At 40.5% G+C, this 17,111-nt stretch overlaps 1 protein-coding gene across 1 annotated transcript in view; it reads left to right on the top strand.

Annotated features, from left to right (window-relative positions):
* The window catches only part of HMCN1 (hemicentin 1), a 427,446-nt gene that overhangs the window by 260,938 nt on the left and 149,397 nt on the right, over positions 1–17,111 (top strand). Inside the window, exons 36-39 of the mRNA XM_036272178.1 lie at positions 2,180–2,303; positions 12,181–12,282; positions 13,094–13,270; positions 16,341–16,492. Coding sequence (XP_036128071.1) covers positions 2,180–2,303; positions 12,181–12,282; positions 13,094–13,270; positions 16,341–16,492 — 555 coding nt within the window. The remainder of the gene's footprint in view (positions 1–2,179; positions 2,304–12,180; positions 12,283–13,093; positions 13,271–16,340; positions 16,493–17,111) is intronic.

The raw sequence follows: 17,111 nt of genomic DNA, 5'->3' as shown, positions 1-17,111 counted from the left end.
CTGGAGGACCTGAACACCAGCCAGTGGCGTGAGGAACAGAGAGCAAGGACGAGGTGGTATTATGGGAGACCGGTAGAAGGCATGTACGTAATAGTAATGATTTTATTTTATTTTTAGCTATGAGATCTTTGAAGGGTTTTATGAGAGGAGAGACATGATCAGGTTTGCATTTTAAGTAGATCCGTAGGCCCCTTTTGGAGAATGAATTGAAACATCCAAAGTAGATATGTGGAAATCAATTAGGACTTATTTGTCGAAGAGATGGGGAAGATAGAAACTTGGATTCACATGCGGGCCGTGGAGATGAGGATACATGGATCTATTTGAGATTTGTTTATTGGTTATATCGTTAGGGCTCCGTGACAGATTGTTATGAAAGGTGGGAGAGGGAAGTGTCAAGGACAGCCCATTAGGAATCTAACCGACACAGATGCCTAGATTGTCGTGCTGTTCAGTGAGATCGGAGTCTCTGAAGGAGGACACATTTGAGGGGGGAAACTGTGATTTGAGTTTTAGACTTTGCAGAGTTGATTTGGCTTTGAAATAAACTAGTGAGAATGTCAGGCAGACCATTGAGTATGTGGTCCTGTAGCTCAAAGGAGAGGTCTGGCTGGAGATGCTGACACACAGATGATATTTGAAACTGTGGTCACAGCTGAGTTACACCACGGGGAGACTAACGAGTAAGAAATTGGAGAGAGAACTGGCCGAGTTCAGTGTCACAAGAAATGACGACATTTAAAGGCCATGTGCAAAAGTCCAGAAGTGAATGTAAACATGTAAGTGTGCTGTTAACATGTTTAGCACAGTCTGGCTGGAGAGTGAGCATTCACATGGCAGTGTATGGAGAGAAGATCATTTGGGGTCAGAATGTGGTAACCCTGGAGGGCTGTGCTGAGTTGGGATTTCATTCTGGGCAAAGCAGGGAGCCATGGATGAGTTTTGAGGGAGAACTGGTAAAAGGATCAGATTGGCATTGTGGACAAATTATCCTGGCAACGGTACGCAAGATAGATTAACGGTTTGGGAGGCTGGAGACACTGGAATATAAATTAAGCTATTATAGTCACACAGGGCCTGTGAGAATGGAAAACAGGGGATCTGAGAAACATGGAGTGGTGTAATTAATCGGAGAGTCATCGTGGGCTCCAAAACCCAGACGATGGGGAGAAGAGGGTGCCATTTCACAAGATGGGAAGCATGCAGCAGGAAGCAGCTTTAGAGATGCAGGGAAGTTATGAGCTTTGTTTTGGACACGCTCAGTGTCGTGCACTAACCCGTCCAGCAGATAAACTGGAACCACAAGTGCTGAGCTCAGGAGGAAGGTGAGGCCAATGCTGTAAATTTAGGAGTCTGCACAGGATTCTTCCCTGAAGCCAAGGGTTTGGCTGAAAACTATCAGAAAATTAAGTTTCCTCTCTATGGGACAGGAGGAAGAAGCAGATTCTGTAAAGTCATCTAAGGAAGTCAGAGAAAGAGAGCTTAGGGAAAACACTGCCTTCAGTACCCAGGACGCAGAGTGATTCACGGAAAAGGTGGTCAGTCAATAATGCCAAATGCTGGAGAAGAGAGCAGAGCTCACTACCTAGGCTGCTGGACTCTGCCCTTGGAAGTTACTGGTACCCTCTGAATAAACAGTTTCACAAAATCACCGCTGACTTGCCAGTTCCGGAATGGTGGAGGCCAGTTTCAATGAGTTGCAAAGAGGGAAGTAAAGAAAAACAGGAAGACATTTATCTGCATTTCCATTCATTACATTTTATAATTGTTATTGTTTTTCTGGCCCCCATGACCCTTTAATCAAAAAAGATTGTTGTTTTAAAACTGTTTATGAAGTGTTAGATAAATGTGACCATGTTTTCTCAAATAGCTTAAATTTTAATCCCGTAACTCATAGCACTCAAGTCTTACTCAGGGAGCTTTTGTGACTCCACCAGCCGGCTGGCCTTGGGTTATTTTGTGTTTTGCAATGAATAAGAAAAGCTCTTTTAATCAAATGAGTCTCTTTCCTTGTGCACGATGAAGGGATCTGGCTCTCATCTTTTAAGAGAAAATTAAGATACTGGCATAAAACGAGAATTAGATATTACAAAGTTAATTGAGTTTGTCTATTTCCGCAAAGGTTTGCAAGGCCAAGCGTAAAGTACCAAATGCTGCCCTGCTTTCTGCTCCCAATTAGATACAGTCTTCTGGTCGAGTGCTGCAGGTTGCCAGAGTGCTGATGGAAGATGCTGGGAGATACACGTGTGTGGCCACCAACGCGGCCGGGGAAGCCCAGCAGCACCTTCAACTGCACGTGCACGGTAACGCCATCCCCACGTCCAGCACAACAATAGCTCTTGCCTTTCTTTAAAAGACACAGTGAGCTTGTTCTTATTGAATTACACTGTAAAAAGCAAAACAAACAAACAAAAAAAACAAGTGTTTATTTTAGTCTGTGAAAAAGAGACACTAGTTATTTTTTACGTTACGGTAATTACAGTTGCTCAGTATTGAGCTCTTTAGTGTTCAGCTTGTCGGATAGGATGTGTGAGAAGGTTACGCGTAAATAAACACGCTACCCTGTGTTTTAAAGCACTGGAATTCTGTTGGTAACTTTCTGCAGGTAGCTTTTGTCACAAGGTCGTGCCTCAGCTGTGTGTGATCTTCTTGCCTGTCTAGAAGAGGGGTTTGGGGAGTAGAAACTGTCCTTGGCACAGGATCTTCTCCCCTGGTGGCCAGGGGACCCCTCAGGGATATCACAGCTTCCCTGTAAACTCCCTGGCCTCGAATGTAAGATTTCAGTCTCTGGACAGTCGTCAGAAAGGGCCAAGATATTTGCAGAGAGCTAGTCAAGATCTCCACCTCAGCATTATTCATTTTCTCTAATTCTAATTGCTGTTAAACCATCCATTAATTCATTCATTCATTCATATATTCACTCCACAATTACTAAACAATCTAACTGAAAAGAATGCCCCAGCACCTACCTTAACGCCAAGTACATAATAGGCAGTCAGTAAATGTTCAACAAATGAAAGAGAAAATAGTAAGAATTAAATTGAATATTGAATTCTTCTAACCTGTTTCTTTGCATGTTTTCTTTTATTTAAATCAACCAGTTAAAAGATTCAAATGATCAGTTCCCTAAATGTTTCCAATAAACCAATTTATTCTTTCTGCAGTTCCCTAAATATGAATGCCTAATTTGTGGGTGTCATGCACACAAAGCATGTTCCTTTTTTTTTGGTACGTGCCCCTAATGGGAACCGAACCTGGGACTCTGTGGTCCGCAAGCCAACACTCCAACAGCTGAGCCAAACCGGCCAGGGCCAAAGCATGTTCCTTAAGAGGACCTTTAGCCCTGGCCAGTATGGCTGAGTTGGTTGGGCGTCTTCCCATGCACCGAAAGATCCCCGGGGTTCGATTCCTGTCAGGGCACGTGTCTGGGTTGTGGGCTCAATCCCCAACCGGTGTGTGCAGGAGGCAGCCGATTGATGTTCCTCTTTCCCTCTCTCTTCCTCTCTCTCTAAAATATCAATAAAAACACACTTTAAAAAAATGAGCACCTTTAAAGACCAGTATCTGATTATAGCCATCTTGGAACTGGCTCACCATGCTTGAGGCTTTGGGGACAGGCTGAACTTACTCTCCCTTAAGTTGCTTGAATTCTCCTTGTTCCTCATAAGGTCTCACATCTCTCCCTAGTGCTCCCTGGCGGGTGTTTCCAGCCCATACGCAGACCTCCATTTCCATCTGGGAGTGTGCTGGGGTGGGCTTGCTCTGTTCTCCCCATTTGTCTACCCTCAGGCTCCTTTTCTCCACCCTGTATTGGCTGTTTATCTTCTCCTTTCCAGTATTTCAGTCCTTATCTGGTCTCCATTATAGCCAAGAGGAAACAGTTAAGTGGGAAGGCTCGTTATGTTGCAATCATCTCGTGCACTGGGGTCCAGCTGACTTTGGTTTAAATCCTGTGCTATCCGTAATCTAGGTAACCTTGAGTAAACCCCTGGTTTTCTCTGAATATATGACCTGTGGAGTGCTTTCGAGGATTAGAGGTGTTAGGTATAAAATATCTCCTACTTCCACTCGCAGATTATCAAAAAGAAGGATGTTTTTGTTCTGCAGAATGGCTTGAAATACTTACATGATGACTCTATAATGAAGAACAGAGGACTATGTCTCCAGAACCAGGAAGAACGAAACTGTACTGTTTGGGGTATCCAAAATTTAATGTTCATAAAAATTGTACATATTGCACGTTAAAAATACAGCTCCCTGGGCCCAGTCCCAGCTCTTTTGAAACAGCGTCTCTGCTGCAAGTGGTCTGTGTGCGATTATTTGGAGAAACATTAGCCCAAACTTGAAAGACTAGCCGAGCCTTGCCAGTGTAGTCAAGAAGGACTGAAAGCCCGAGTCTAGGAAAGAAATCGTGAGTCCCATTAGATCCAGAGCAACAACAGAAGAGGAAGACAGAGCCAGTACCCAGGGAAACACAGGTCTACAAGCCTAAGGTCTGATTATGGTAATAAAATGCGTGTTAGCAGGAGATACACTTAGGGTACACACAGCTACCTGGAAAGTCATTGCAGAGTTGGGGAACAAGCTGGAAGACACCTGGGCTAATGTGAGAAGAAAGAAACAGAAGGTGAGTCATTACAAGGATTCATTAAAAACTACCCAATCAAATGAGGATGTAAAACAATCTTCTTAATAAGAATCACAAATAGAAGAGAGGTAGGAAACAGTACTAGCTGAAAATGTTTCATCTGATACCATCTTAGCTTGTCTGGGTAACAGTTCTTCAGCCTGAAAGGAGAATAAATAATAAAATGAGCTTTTAATTTAATACTTATTACGATCCACCTGGAGGACGTAGTTGGCTAAGTGAATGTGACAGGGATCCGGACAGAAAGCTGGAATCGTCTTGTCGCTCATGACATCAGTGCTGCGTTGAGTACAGATGACTTAAATTTTATCTGTCCTCTTCATTACTTGTATTATTTTTTTACTGACTTTTTGCCCCCAGACACCCTCCTCCTTCCCCTCCCCCCCTTAAGCATTGTTGTCTATGTCCATTGGTTACATGCATATTAAGTTCTTTGGTTTATCTCCCCCCCCCACCCCCACTCCACCCTCCTCCTCTGAAGTTTGTCAGTCTGTTATTAACTCCAGCGAGAACTGGAGATGTTAAAAGAGTGTAGGAATTTCTAAAGGATTAGTTGATGACAGATTTCAAAACGATCTCAGAGGTTAAAATGACAAGTTATCTGATGTGGAAAACCACATATGAGCAGGGTGGAGAAGGGGGGCTTAGAGATACCGCACATTGAAATGCTAGATATATTAATGGCTTTCTCCAATCACTATAGCTATGATCCGTCAGTTTCATGATAAAGTTAATCAATCTTAGAAGTCAGTAGTAGAAGCTTAGAGTATGAAAAACAAGAGAGGAATTGATTCTGTTATCTTCTTGCTCTCTGAATGCTTTCAAAGTAATATATCTAGTTCTAGTGCTATATGTTAAAAGGGACATTGAAAAATCTATAAGGAAGCAGGTAGCATTTAATTTAGTTCATTTATTAATTTATTTAATCAATTGTATAGTTAGGATTTGTTTTTATCCTAACCTTTATTGTTGGAGTAACATGTTCTGCAAATGAGCATTTATGACAGTTATCACCCAAAAATGTTCAGTCCTAAGAAACTCAGCTTCCCGCTGATTAATATTTTCCTTTCTTATATATATATATAAATTATAGATGCTTCCATTCCTCTCAAGCACGGGGAAAAAAGTCTTTCTAAAAGGGGAAGTAAGGGTGCATGGTCTCTTGGCTGGAAGACCAAGTCATGATCATGAGAAAAGGAACATTCTTTTGATCCCCTGAGTTTTCTGGGGGTGGGAGGGGGTTCTGTGTCTTACAGAAGGCAGAGGCTGTCTCAGCAGGTGGTCCCTTTTGATCACCAAGCTTTCATAATTCTGGAAGTTCTAATTCTCTAGACCAAACTATGAAATTATGTCTAAACCTCAGGTATTTGCCAAGGGAGACAGATGTTTCCACAAACAAATAATAGGGGGTCTAATGGCCCAAGCATTTTATTTCATCGACACTTAATTATTTCCCAGGAAACGTCAGCCATGGTGAAGCACCCAGAAGTATGATGTTTGTGGATAAAGGCGTGGGCTTTGATTTGGGTTCATATACTGCCAAGTGATATCTGTAGAACAGTGAATTGAGATGTTAACTGTTTGAAAGCTCAGTTTGCTCATCTGTAAAATGGGAAGGAAAATGATAACGCTGTAATGAGGTTGTTGTGAGAATTAAATAAAAGACTACAAGTGAAAAGCTTAGCCAGGCGTTTGGTTCCCATCATCTGCAAATGGTAGCTTAACCACTGTTTTGGCTGAACACTATTTGGATTCTGGCCTCTCGCACGGCACCAACCTTTTAACAAATACATCTAACGTCCTTAATGTTGGCCAGGAGCCGTCTGGGGTCTGTATTAGTTGTCTGGCGAAAACATTAATGGAGCACCCCTGAATTTAATTTTATTATTTTAAAGTATTTGCTTGGCTAACATCTGCTAACACCCACTTAAAAAAGGTTTCTCCATCGTTTCTGGGTTTTACTTAACAGCTCTCTTGTGGCCTAAAGAAGACTTGGGAATATTGTAGGGGGAACATTTTTTTTTTTTCTTTCTTTCTTAAAGAATAACTTTGGTTCAGGGCTCTACTATACTAATTTCTCGGTATAGATGAAATCATTACTCACTCTATGTTAATTTTGGTGGTCAGGGAGGATTGATTCACCCATGTTACTTTTAGATCAGTTGTGCACTCATTCAAATTTAACCAAGATTGGCAAAAGTCAATTCATGCCTTTGAGTGATTAAAGGAATAGGCAGAATCTAGCCTACAGTGTATCCAGGAGAAGGTACTGTGGTTTTGGCATGATATGGTTTTGAAAGAAGGAAAATAGTGGAAAAAAATCAACAAGTTGAATGGAATTCAACCTCCTGCTTGGAGTGTGCAGACATTTTCTCATTTTTAACATAACATATGGTTACCTTACTAATGCTTCTGTCTAGAAAAGTGTTCACCTAAATTCAGATTGCAAGACTATCCCTTGAACTGCTAGAAGAGAATAACTGAATTTATATTTGTACTTACTTTTGACCTAAAAATGTCCCAGCACCATTTGTTGAAAAGACTATATATTTTTCCCATTGACTGGGCTTGGCAATCCTTTTGGAAATTATTTGACTTTAGATGTGTTTATTTCTATCATCTCAAATCTATCCTGTTGCTTAAATGTCTATACTTATGCTTAGACCACACTGTCTCATTTATTCACTTTCCCCCAGCTTTGGTGAGGCATAATTGGCAAATAAAATTATACATATTTAAAGTGTGATGATTTGATATATGTATACTTTTTTAAAATGATTACTTCAGTCAGATTAATTAACATATCTCTCACTTCATGTAGTTACGTGTGTGTGTTTGTGTGTGTGTGTGTTGATTTTCATGATAAACTAACTCTGTGTGGTGATAATACTGAAGATCTACTCTCTCAGTATTAGTAACTGTAGTCACCATGCTGTACATCAGATCCCCAGAGTTGATTCATCTTATAAATGAAGGCTTGTACCTTTGACCATCATCTCCCCATTTCCCCAATCCTCCAGCCCCCTGTAACCACCATTCTACTCTCTGTTTCCATGGGTTTAACTTTTCCACTTGTAAGTGACATCATATAGTATTTGTTTTTCTCTGCTGGCTTATTTCACTTGGCACAATGTTCTATAGGTTCTTACATCTTGTTTCAAGTGGCAGTATTTCCTTCTTTCTCTTAGGTGAATAATATTCCTCTGTGTGTGTGTGTGTGTGTGTGTGTGTGTGTGTGTGTGTGACATCTTTTATTCATTCATCTGTTGATGGACACTTAGCTTATTTCTATATCTTGGTTATTGTGAATAATGCTGAAATGAACATGGGAGTGCAGCTATCTCTTTGAGATACTGGTTTTATTTCCTTCTGATTTATACCCAGAAATGTGATTGCTGGAGCATATGCTAGGATTTTTAACTTCTTAAGGAACCTTCATACTGCTTTACCTAGTTTCTGAATCAATTTACATTCCAGCAACAATGTACAGGTGTTCTCTTTTCTCTGCATCCTCCCAACACTGGCTATCTCTTGTATTTTTTATATCAACCATCCTAACAGATGTAAGATGATATCTCATTGTGGTTTTGATTTGCATCTTCCTGGGGATAAGTGGTGTTGAACATCTTTCCATGTGCATGTTGGCCATTTGTAGGTATTCTTTGAAAAACTAAATGTCTATTCATGTTCTTTGCCTGTTAGTTAATCAGATTATTTGGTATTTTGCTATTGAGTTGTATAAGGTTTTTTTTATGTATTTTCATGTTAACCCTTTATCAGATCAGATATATGGTTTGCATAATTTTCTCTCATTCATAGGATAACTTTTATTTTGCTGATGGTTTCCTTTCTGTGCAGAAGCTTTTTAGGTTGATGTGGTCCCACTTGTCTATTTTGCTTTTCGTTGTTTGTGCTTTTGGTGTCATAGCCAAGAAATCCTTGCCAAGACCAATGTCAAGCTTTGTCCCTCTGTTTTCTTCTGGGATTTTTATGGGTTCAGGTCTTACATTTAAGTCTTTAATACATTTTGAGTTAATTTTTAAGTACCACACTGCCTTGATTAAATTGATTGATTTTTATGTTAAACCAACTCTGCCTCCTGGGATAAGTCTTTTGCAGTCATGGTGCATCATCGTTTTTATATATTGCTAGATTCACCTTACTAGTATCTTGTTGATTATATTTGTGCCTGGCTTCATCAGGCATATTGGTCTGTAGTGTCTTTTTCTGTTGTTGTTAATCTTCACCGGAGGATATGTTTTTTCCATTGCTTTTCAAAGAGAGTGGAAGGGTAGAGGGGACCAGGGGGGGGAGACACACACACACACACACACACACACACACACACACACACATCCATTGGTTGCCTCCCACACACGCCCAGACCCAGGAGCCATGGATCAAACCTGCAACCCAGGTGTAGGCACCCTTGGACCCTTGGCTGGGAATCGAACCTGCAAGCCTTTGGTGCTCAGCCGAAGCTCTAACTCTGGATCCACGCCAACCAGGGCTGTAGTGTCTTTTTATTGGCTGTCTCCATGTGGTTTTGTTGCCATGGTAAAACCGGCCTCTTAGAATGCTTTGAGAAGTGTTTCCTCTCTGCTGTATTTTGAGAGTTAGTGAGGGGTTTGTGTTAATTCATTTTAAATGTCTGGTAGAATTCACCAGAAAAGTCATGTGGGCCTGGCATTTTCTTCGTGGGCAGTTTTCGATTACTAATCCAGAGATCTGAAAGACTTGTTTTTGACAATTCCAGTGCGTGCGTGTGTGCGTGTGTGTGTTTAATAGAGGAGGGGATTATTTTTGGAGTCCTTACTCTGCCGTTCTTGCTGACATCTACTCTTTTCCCTTTAAGTTCTCTGGTGGAGTTAGAAGTAACCAGCCCATTCCATAGCCCTCTCATGCCTTATTCCTACCATATTGTTTTATTGTGGCAGACAATTTATAGTCTGGCAAAGCTGTCAGTGATCACTTCAGTCCAGAAGGCTTTAAGTGACTATTTAAATAACTGTTTTTGAAGGAATGTGCCATAGACTAATTATTTTTTCTTTCCAGTTGAAAAAGTCAGATAGCCATCTTTAAAGATCTTTTGGCCTTAAATACCATATCATAAATCAGAACTGAGTAGAGAAAACAGAAACAGTCAATGCATTTTAAACAAAAAAGGGGTTAATCATGGATGGATACAAAGGAACTACAGGTGTGAAAGAGGACTGGTTCTGGGCTTTGTCTTTAGGAATAATAGCTTCCAGAAAAACAGAGATCTGACCCACAGAGACATCTGCTTCTAAGGACAGACTTTATTTTAAACTTGTGAAAAACTAGTTTGAATTTCAGTGCCTTTTTTTGTTGTTTTGGCTTGTTTTGTTTGGTGTGTGTTCTGCTTTTATTTTTGTTATTTCTATTTTCCTGACTTCTTTTGTTTTATCTAATAGGTCTCTTTCTTTTTTAATCCTCACCCAAGGATATTTTTTTCCATTGATTTGTAGAGAGAGTGGTAGGGAGGGAGGGAGGGGAAGAGAGAGAGAGAGAAAAACATCGATGTGAAAGAGGCACAATGATTGGTTGCCTCCTGCACACACCCCAACCGGAGCCAGGGATCAAACCTGCAACTCAGCTACGTGCCCTTGAGCAGGAATCGAACCTGAGACCCTTTGGTGTGCCGGCCAACACTCTTACCACTGGGCCACACTGGCCAGGACTAATAGGCCTTTTTTTTTAGATTATGAGTTGAATGCTTGAAACATTTATTTTCATTATTAATTAGTTTTTAATGTATTAATTAGGACTCTAAAGTCTTCTTTGAGTATTGTACTGGTTGGTGACATTCCATAGGTTTTCAGTTTAATCAATCTCATTTTAATTTTTTACCTAATTCTATACTTTTATTTTTATTTTCTCTTTAATGAGTTTTTTCTTCATGTAGAAAACTTTATATTTTTATTATTTATGTCTGGTCATTTTGTTATAGTTTTACTGTGGTATAAATGCTTTATTGACATTTTTACGGCCTAGTATATAGTTTATTTTGAAAATATTCTATGGGCACTTGAAAAGAATATATGTTCTTTGTTAACGATGAATACACATGCCTACACACACACACACACACACACACACACACACACATATCTGAGTGGGTAAATTTATTTTTTAAATTCTTTGAAACTATTTTTGTTTCACTACATAGTCAATTGCTGAGAAAGGTGTGCTAAAATGTACTACTTTTAGATTTTTTACATTTTCTCTGCTTTTTAACAATTTTTGCTTTGTTACTCAGTGCATGAAGCATTGTCACAATGACGGACTCCTCATGAATGGAACAGTGTAACCAATAGGAAGCGTGCTTCTGTAGCGTGTAATGATTTTTGCTTTGTATAGCAGCTGGCCAGAAATTGATGTCACCCTTGTTGTCTGGGTACACCTTTGTCGGGCTCTTGACTGAATATTTTTTGTGGGTTTTAAAATTTCTGCTTTTTATCCACTTGGATTTTTAATTTAAAAATTTGTGTTAGCCCTCAGTGTTAACTGCCTGGTGAACAAGAAAACAAACTCATTCATATTTATGTTCTTGATTTAAATATTTAATTTGAATTCTGCCATCTTATTTAGGGCTAATCATTTTGATAGTTCCCCCTTTCTCCTTTCCTCCTTCTCTGTTTATGCTAAATTAATGGATCAATTGCTTGATTGTATATGAGGTGGGGGTGAGGAGTTCAAGTGCATTGAAGGGGTTAAATTTAGCAAGTCTTTAAAATGTAGCTTTATAAACTTCAAATATCAACATATCTATAGCAGTTCTCTAAATAGAACAGGACCTTTAGTGTACTTGTAAGTTTTTCATCCTGGCATTTCTTATACACTCTTGAGAAAATGTCAAAACCACAGACATTGATATTCTAAATTGTCATTCTTTTTACACTATTCTTCTTACACTCTGAATTCCCACAGTAAATAATAGAGCAGAAAATATTCATTTTCTATGATTATTTAAAGTTAAAAACATAGTTTTCTGTTTGATTTTACCAACAATTTAATTGTAACTTTTGTATCAAAAGTTAAAAAACTGGTAATAAATAAAAATATGATTCCAATTTCTCTGAAATGGTTTAAAATAGTACTATCCAAAGATAATGTCAGATATTTGGGGGGCATGTTGATTTCTCCTTCACTAGAAGAGTTCAGATGCGATAGATTACTTCTTGGTAAAGGTGCCTCATCCTCAGACCAATCAAATGTATTGGAATTAAAACAAAATACTCCTTTAACATTGCTTACTACTCAGTTAATCTACAATTCTAAGCATTTTCCTATCTGGGCACAGACAAATAGATGATCCAGAAAACCTATTAAGATCTTTTTTTCATCCCGTTCGTCGGTTCTACTTAATGGGATGCTTTTGTTGTAGTCCAAACATATATACACGAATGTATACATATGTGAAAGGAATAAACCATGATTCATGCTGAGCAGACAATTTCAGTTTAAATGTCCTATTTCTTGAATCAGTGTCCTGCTTGGGCTTCTTGCAGAGCCGCCCAGCCTGGAGGATGCTGGGAGGATGCTGAACGAGACCGTGGTGGTGAACAGCCCTGTGCAGCTGGAGTGTAAGGCTGCTGGAACCCCCTTGCCCGGTATGCTCACCTGGGGACTCTGTAACTTACTAACAGTTTTAAATTTCTAGGGATAGCTAACTCTGTTTATGAGCAAAACATAGTAACAGCTAATAAAGGAAAGAGTATAGATACATTTCAAGGGTAAAAGGGTATCATTAGGTAGATGGTGTTTTCAAATTTTCATTGCTTTCGACTACAAGAAATAATTTACCCATTTAAAAATGTAGAACTATGTGAATAATGAATTGTCTTATTGTCCTCACTGTGGCCACCAAACACACAATGATAGTTCGTGTACATTTATGTTGAAAGATACATTTTTATCTAGTCCACATTGATTATCTTTATAAATCTGTCATTTGATGAGACTTTGTTTATTTTCGTCACTGGTAAGTTATTCCTGTGAATCAATAATAATATAAATTTTTGAAGCTAATAGCAGATATATGTTTGATTTTTATTAGATGCGAAGAGAACATTTTTGTAGAAGAGAGGAACATAGACAACAAAAAGAAATAGAACCAGTTAAAAATTGGGTACCAAACAGTATTGATACATTAGAGATAAAATAAATATTTTTTATAAATTTATTTCAGGACTTTTATATTGGCTTGGCTATTCATGTTCTTAAGCTTACTTCCTCGTAAAAATCAACCCTAGGGAGATATTTAAATAGATTAAACTGAAATGAAAAGCACAAGAATAAAGCAAGTGTTACTATTTTAGATAAGCTCCAATTTAGTATATGGATTGAGCTTTTCTCTTTTTTTTTTTAGCTCTTAACAGAAAAAAATTAAGTAGATGGGCTTCTCTCCTCTTCCCCTTGCAGTCATTACATGGTACAAAGATAATCGTCCGCTCTCGGGCTCCACCAGTGTGACCTTCTTGAACAGAGGACAGATCGTTGACATCGAGAGCGCCCAGATCGCAGATGCTGGCATCTACAGATGTGTGGCCATCAACTCCGCTGGAGCTACGGAGTTACAGTACAGTCTCCAGGTCCACGGTTAGTGCTGCTTCTCCCAGATTCACCCCTGAGGTAAAGAAACATTCAGAGTGACCAAGTCCTGCTATAAAATCCCAGCGTAAATATTTCAGAGTGAGTTGGTGTCATCTTCATAGACGAGCACAGTGTTCCAAAACTGATCAATGTGTTCATTTCCTCATTCCTATGAAAATGCTCTGTTTTCACATGTTGTTGAACTTAACGTTTGTTTTATTTTTTTTAATTTATTTTTGTTACAAATGTTTCTCCCTTTTCCCCTATTGACCACCCCCCTCCCAATCCCGCCCTCGCCCCTGTCTCCAGAACTTATGTTTGTTTTCGATGAATTGTTGAAATAGTCGTAATCTTTTATATCAGCAAGGGCAACGGCCCTGTTTGTAAATAAAATACTGTCTAGCAGAATCCTATTTTTAAACAAATGTTTCCAATTTATTATCTCTAATAATGCTTTTAAGAGGAATTGATAGTTAACATACTAGAGTGGATACAGTGGAGGGACACCAACACACACACAAGCCTGGAAATCAAGAAATAAAAATCCACCCTGGTATCAAAAACTGGATTTCCTACTTCCGGTCAAGATGGCGGCGTAGGTAGACGCGGTATCGCGTCCTCCCACAACCACATCAAAGTTACAACTAAACTACAGAACAACCATCATTCAAAACCGCCTGAAATCAAGCTGAATGGAAGTCGTACAACTACAGAATTAAAAAAAAAAAAAAAAAGCAGCTACATCCAGACTGGTAGGACGGGCGGCGCAGCAGCGCGAGGGGTGGCGGCGCGGAGGTGGCGGCGCAGCGCGGCAGCGGCGGCGAGACGGGCTGGTCCCACACCCACGTGTGGCGGATAAAAATCAGGAGGCTCCCGCGGCTGGGAAGGTCCTTCCTGAGGACTGAGGGGTCCCCGTCCCACACCAGGTGCCCCTCTCAGGGTTCCAGTGCCAGGAAGAGAATTTCCATAACTTCTGGCTGGAAAAACCAGCGGAAACTGAGGCTCAGGGAGGCTGAGGCGGCTGGAGCCCCAGGCAGCTCCTTAAAGGGCCCGCGCACGGACTTAGCGGACTCTCTCCCTCTGAGCTTGGAGGGGAGGCAGCTCGAGGGGCGCCAGAGACATACAGGGAAGAACTGAGCTGTTTGGCACTGGAGCGAGGGCTGGAGAGGGGGCTTCCTCGGGGACAAACGTGCTGTCAGAGGCCTTTGTTCCTTTGGTGAGCCCTTCCCGGGGGCGGCAGACAGAAGCCATATCTGGGACTCCAGCAACCTGGCTCACACTGGTAGCCCCGCCTGCTGACTCCCTGAGGCCCCGCCCCGCCCCACACAACTTTCAAGCCCACCCAAGCTGTTGCCACTTGCTTAACCATAGGATTGGCCTGTCTTGGATCCTGCTTCAGGTTTTTCCTAAATTCTTTCAAACGAGCAGCATCGGGTCTCAGCGAGCCCCATACCTCTCATTAAGTAATACACTGAAACAAACACAGGGAGGCAGCCAAAATGAGGAGACAAAGAAACAGGTCCCAAATGAAAGAGTAGAACAAAACCCCAATAAAAGAACTAAGCGAAAGGGAGATAAGCAATCTAACAGATACTGAGTTCAAAATACTGCTTATAAGGATGCTCAATGAACTTAGTGAGAACCTCAGTGAACTTAGGGAGGGCCTCAAGAGCATAAAAAAGGACCAGTTAGAAATCATGGATACACAGAATTAAAGGAGGCATTAACTGAAATAAAGAATAATTTACACAGCTTCAATAATAGAGTATGTAAATCCAAGGAGCAAACCATCGATTTGGAACATAAGGAAGCAAAAAATCCCCAATCAGAACAGCAAAAAGAAAAAAGAATCCAAAAAAATGAGGATAGTGTAAGGAGCCTCTGGGACAACTTCAAGCATGCCAACATTCGCATCTTGGGGGTGCCAGAAGGAGAAGAGCGAGAACAAGAAATCGAAAACCTGTTTGAAACAATAATGGCAGAAAACTTTCCTAACTTGGTGAAGGAAACAGACATACAAGTCCAGGAAGCACAGAGAGTCCCCAACAAGATGAACCCCAAGAGGCCCACACCAAGACACATCATCATCAAAATGCAAAAGGTTCAAGACAAAGAGAGAATCTTAAAAGCAGCAAGAGAAAGGCAGCTAGTTACCTACAAGGGAGTACCCATTAGGCTGTCAGCTGATTTCTCAAAAGAAACTTTGCAGGCCAGAAGGGAGTGGCAAGAAATATTCAGAGTGATGAAAACCAAAACCTACAACCAAAATTACTCTATCCTGCAAAGCTGTCATTTAGAATTTATGGACATATAAAAACTTTCCCAGACAAGAAAAAGTTAAAGGAGTTCATCACTACCAAACCGTTATTATATGAAATGATGAAGGGTCTTTTTGAAGAAAAAGATAAAATGTATGAACAAACAAAATGGCAATGAATACATATCTATCAACAATGGAATCTACAAACAAAATGAACAGGAAGAACAGAAACATTCTCATAGATACAGAGAACATTTTGTTGGTTGCCAGTTGGGAAGGGGGTTGGGGGAATGGGTGAAAAAGGTGAAGGGATTAAGAAGCACAAATTCATTGCTAGACTGACAAACCTCAAAGGGAAAGGGGTTGGGGGGATGGGAAGAAATAAACCAAAGAACTTATATGCATAACCAATGGACACAGACAATAGTGTGGGAAAAGGTGGGAGGGGGGTGGGAGTGGGGAGGAGGGGGTCAATGGGGGAAAAATGTGGAACATCTGTAATACATTTTACATCCAAAAATAAAGATTTGAAGAAAAAAAAACAAAACAAAACTGGATTTCCTGAACGGAGTAACAAAACGTTAATTTCCTTATCTGTAAGATGTTCAAATACCGATCATTGCTGTACTTAACTCACAGGATAGATGTGATTAGAATCCCAAATCAGAAAAGTGAAAGAACTTACCCCCCAAAATATACCAAAATCCCAATACATGTAGAACACTGCTGCGGACACTCCATATCATTGTCATCACTCTGAGGTGCAGGCTTCTGTGATGTGAGCACGGCTCACGTTCTCTGTCTCTCCCTCTGCAGTGCCTCCGTCCATTTCCGGCAGCAGCAGCGCGGTGGCCGTGGTGGTTAATAACCTGGTGAGGCTGGAATGTGAAGCCAGGGGCATCCCTGCCCCGAGTCTGACCTGGTTGAAAGACGGGAGCCCTGTCTCTGGTTTCGCTAATGGGATACAGGTACGCGGTCATTCCTTTGGGGAATCGACTCCCTGATTCTTCAATACAGGAAGTACGAACAGGGGAGGCTGTTGAAAGAGATTGGAGAACAAGGATTCACAAATGTTATCCAAAACCATACACATAGACATTCATAGATGCTATGGACGTACAGTTGAGATTTCTAAACAATTCACTAAAAGCTCAGTACATCTAAGAATTCCCTTATATCATATGTAGTGCTATAGTTTAGATACTTTCCACCTCCCCACCTCCATCTCCTGCCTCCACTCAAGAGATACCATACACAAAGAAGGGTTCAACACCAAAAAACAGGGATTTCCTGGTAGAATTTATATTTATTTATTTATTTATTTTTCAATATTTTTTTTTTTATTGATTTTAGAGAGAGAGGAAGGGAGAAAGGGAGAGAGAGAGATAGAAACATCGATGAGAGAAAATATCAGTTGGCCACCTCCTACATGCCCCAGTCTGGGGATTGGGCCCACAATTTGCGCATGTGCCCTGACCAGGAATTGAACCAGCCACCTCTTGGTGCATGGGTCGATGCTCAACCACTGAGCCACACTGGCCGGGCTAAAATTTATATTTAAATATGTGGAGATAATAATGACTCAGA

This window comes from Molossus molossus, unplaced genomic scaffold (assembly GCF_014108415.1).
Source record: "Molossus molossus isolate mMolMol1 unplaced genomic scaffold, mMolMol1.p scaffold_m16_p_20, whole genome shotgun sequence".
Taxonomy (NCBI): Eukaryota; Metazoa; Chordata; class Mammalia; order Chiroptera; family Molossidae; genus Molossus; species Molossus molossus.
This window is presented reverse-complemented; position numbering and strand designations above follow the sequence as displayed.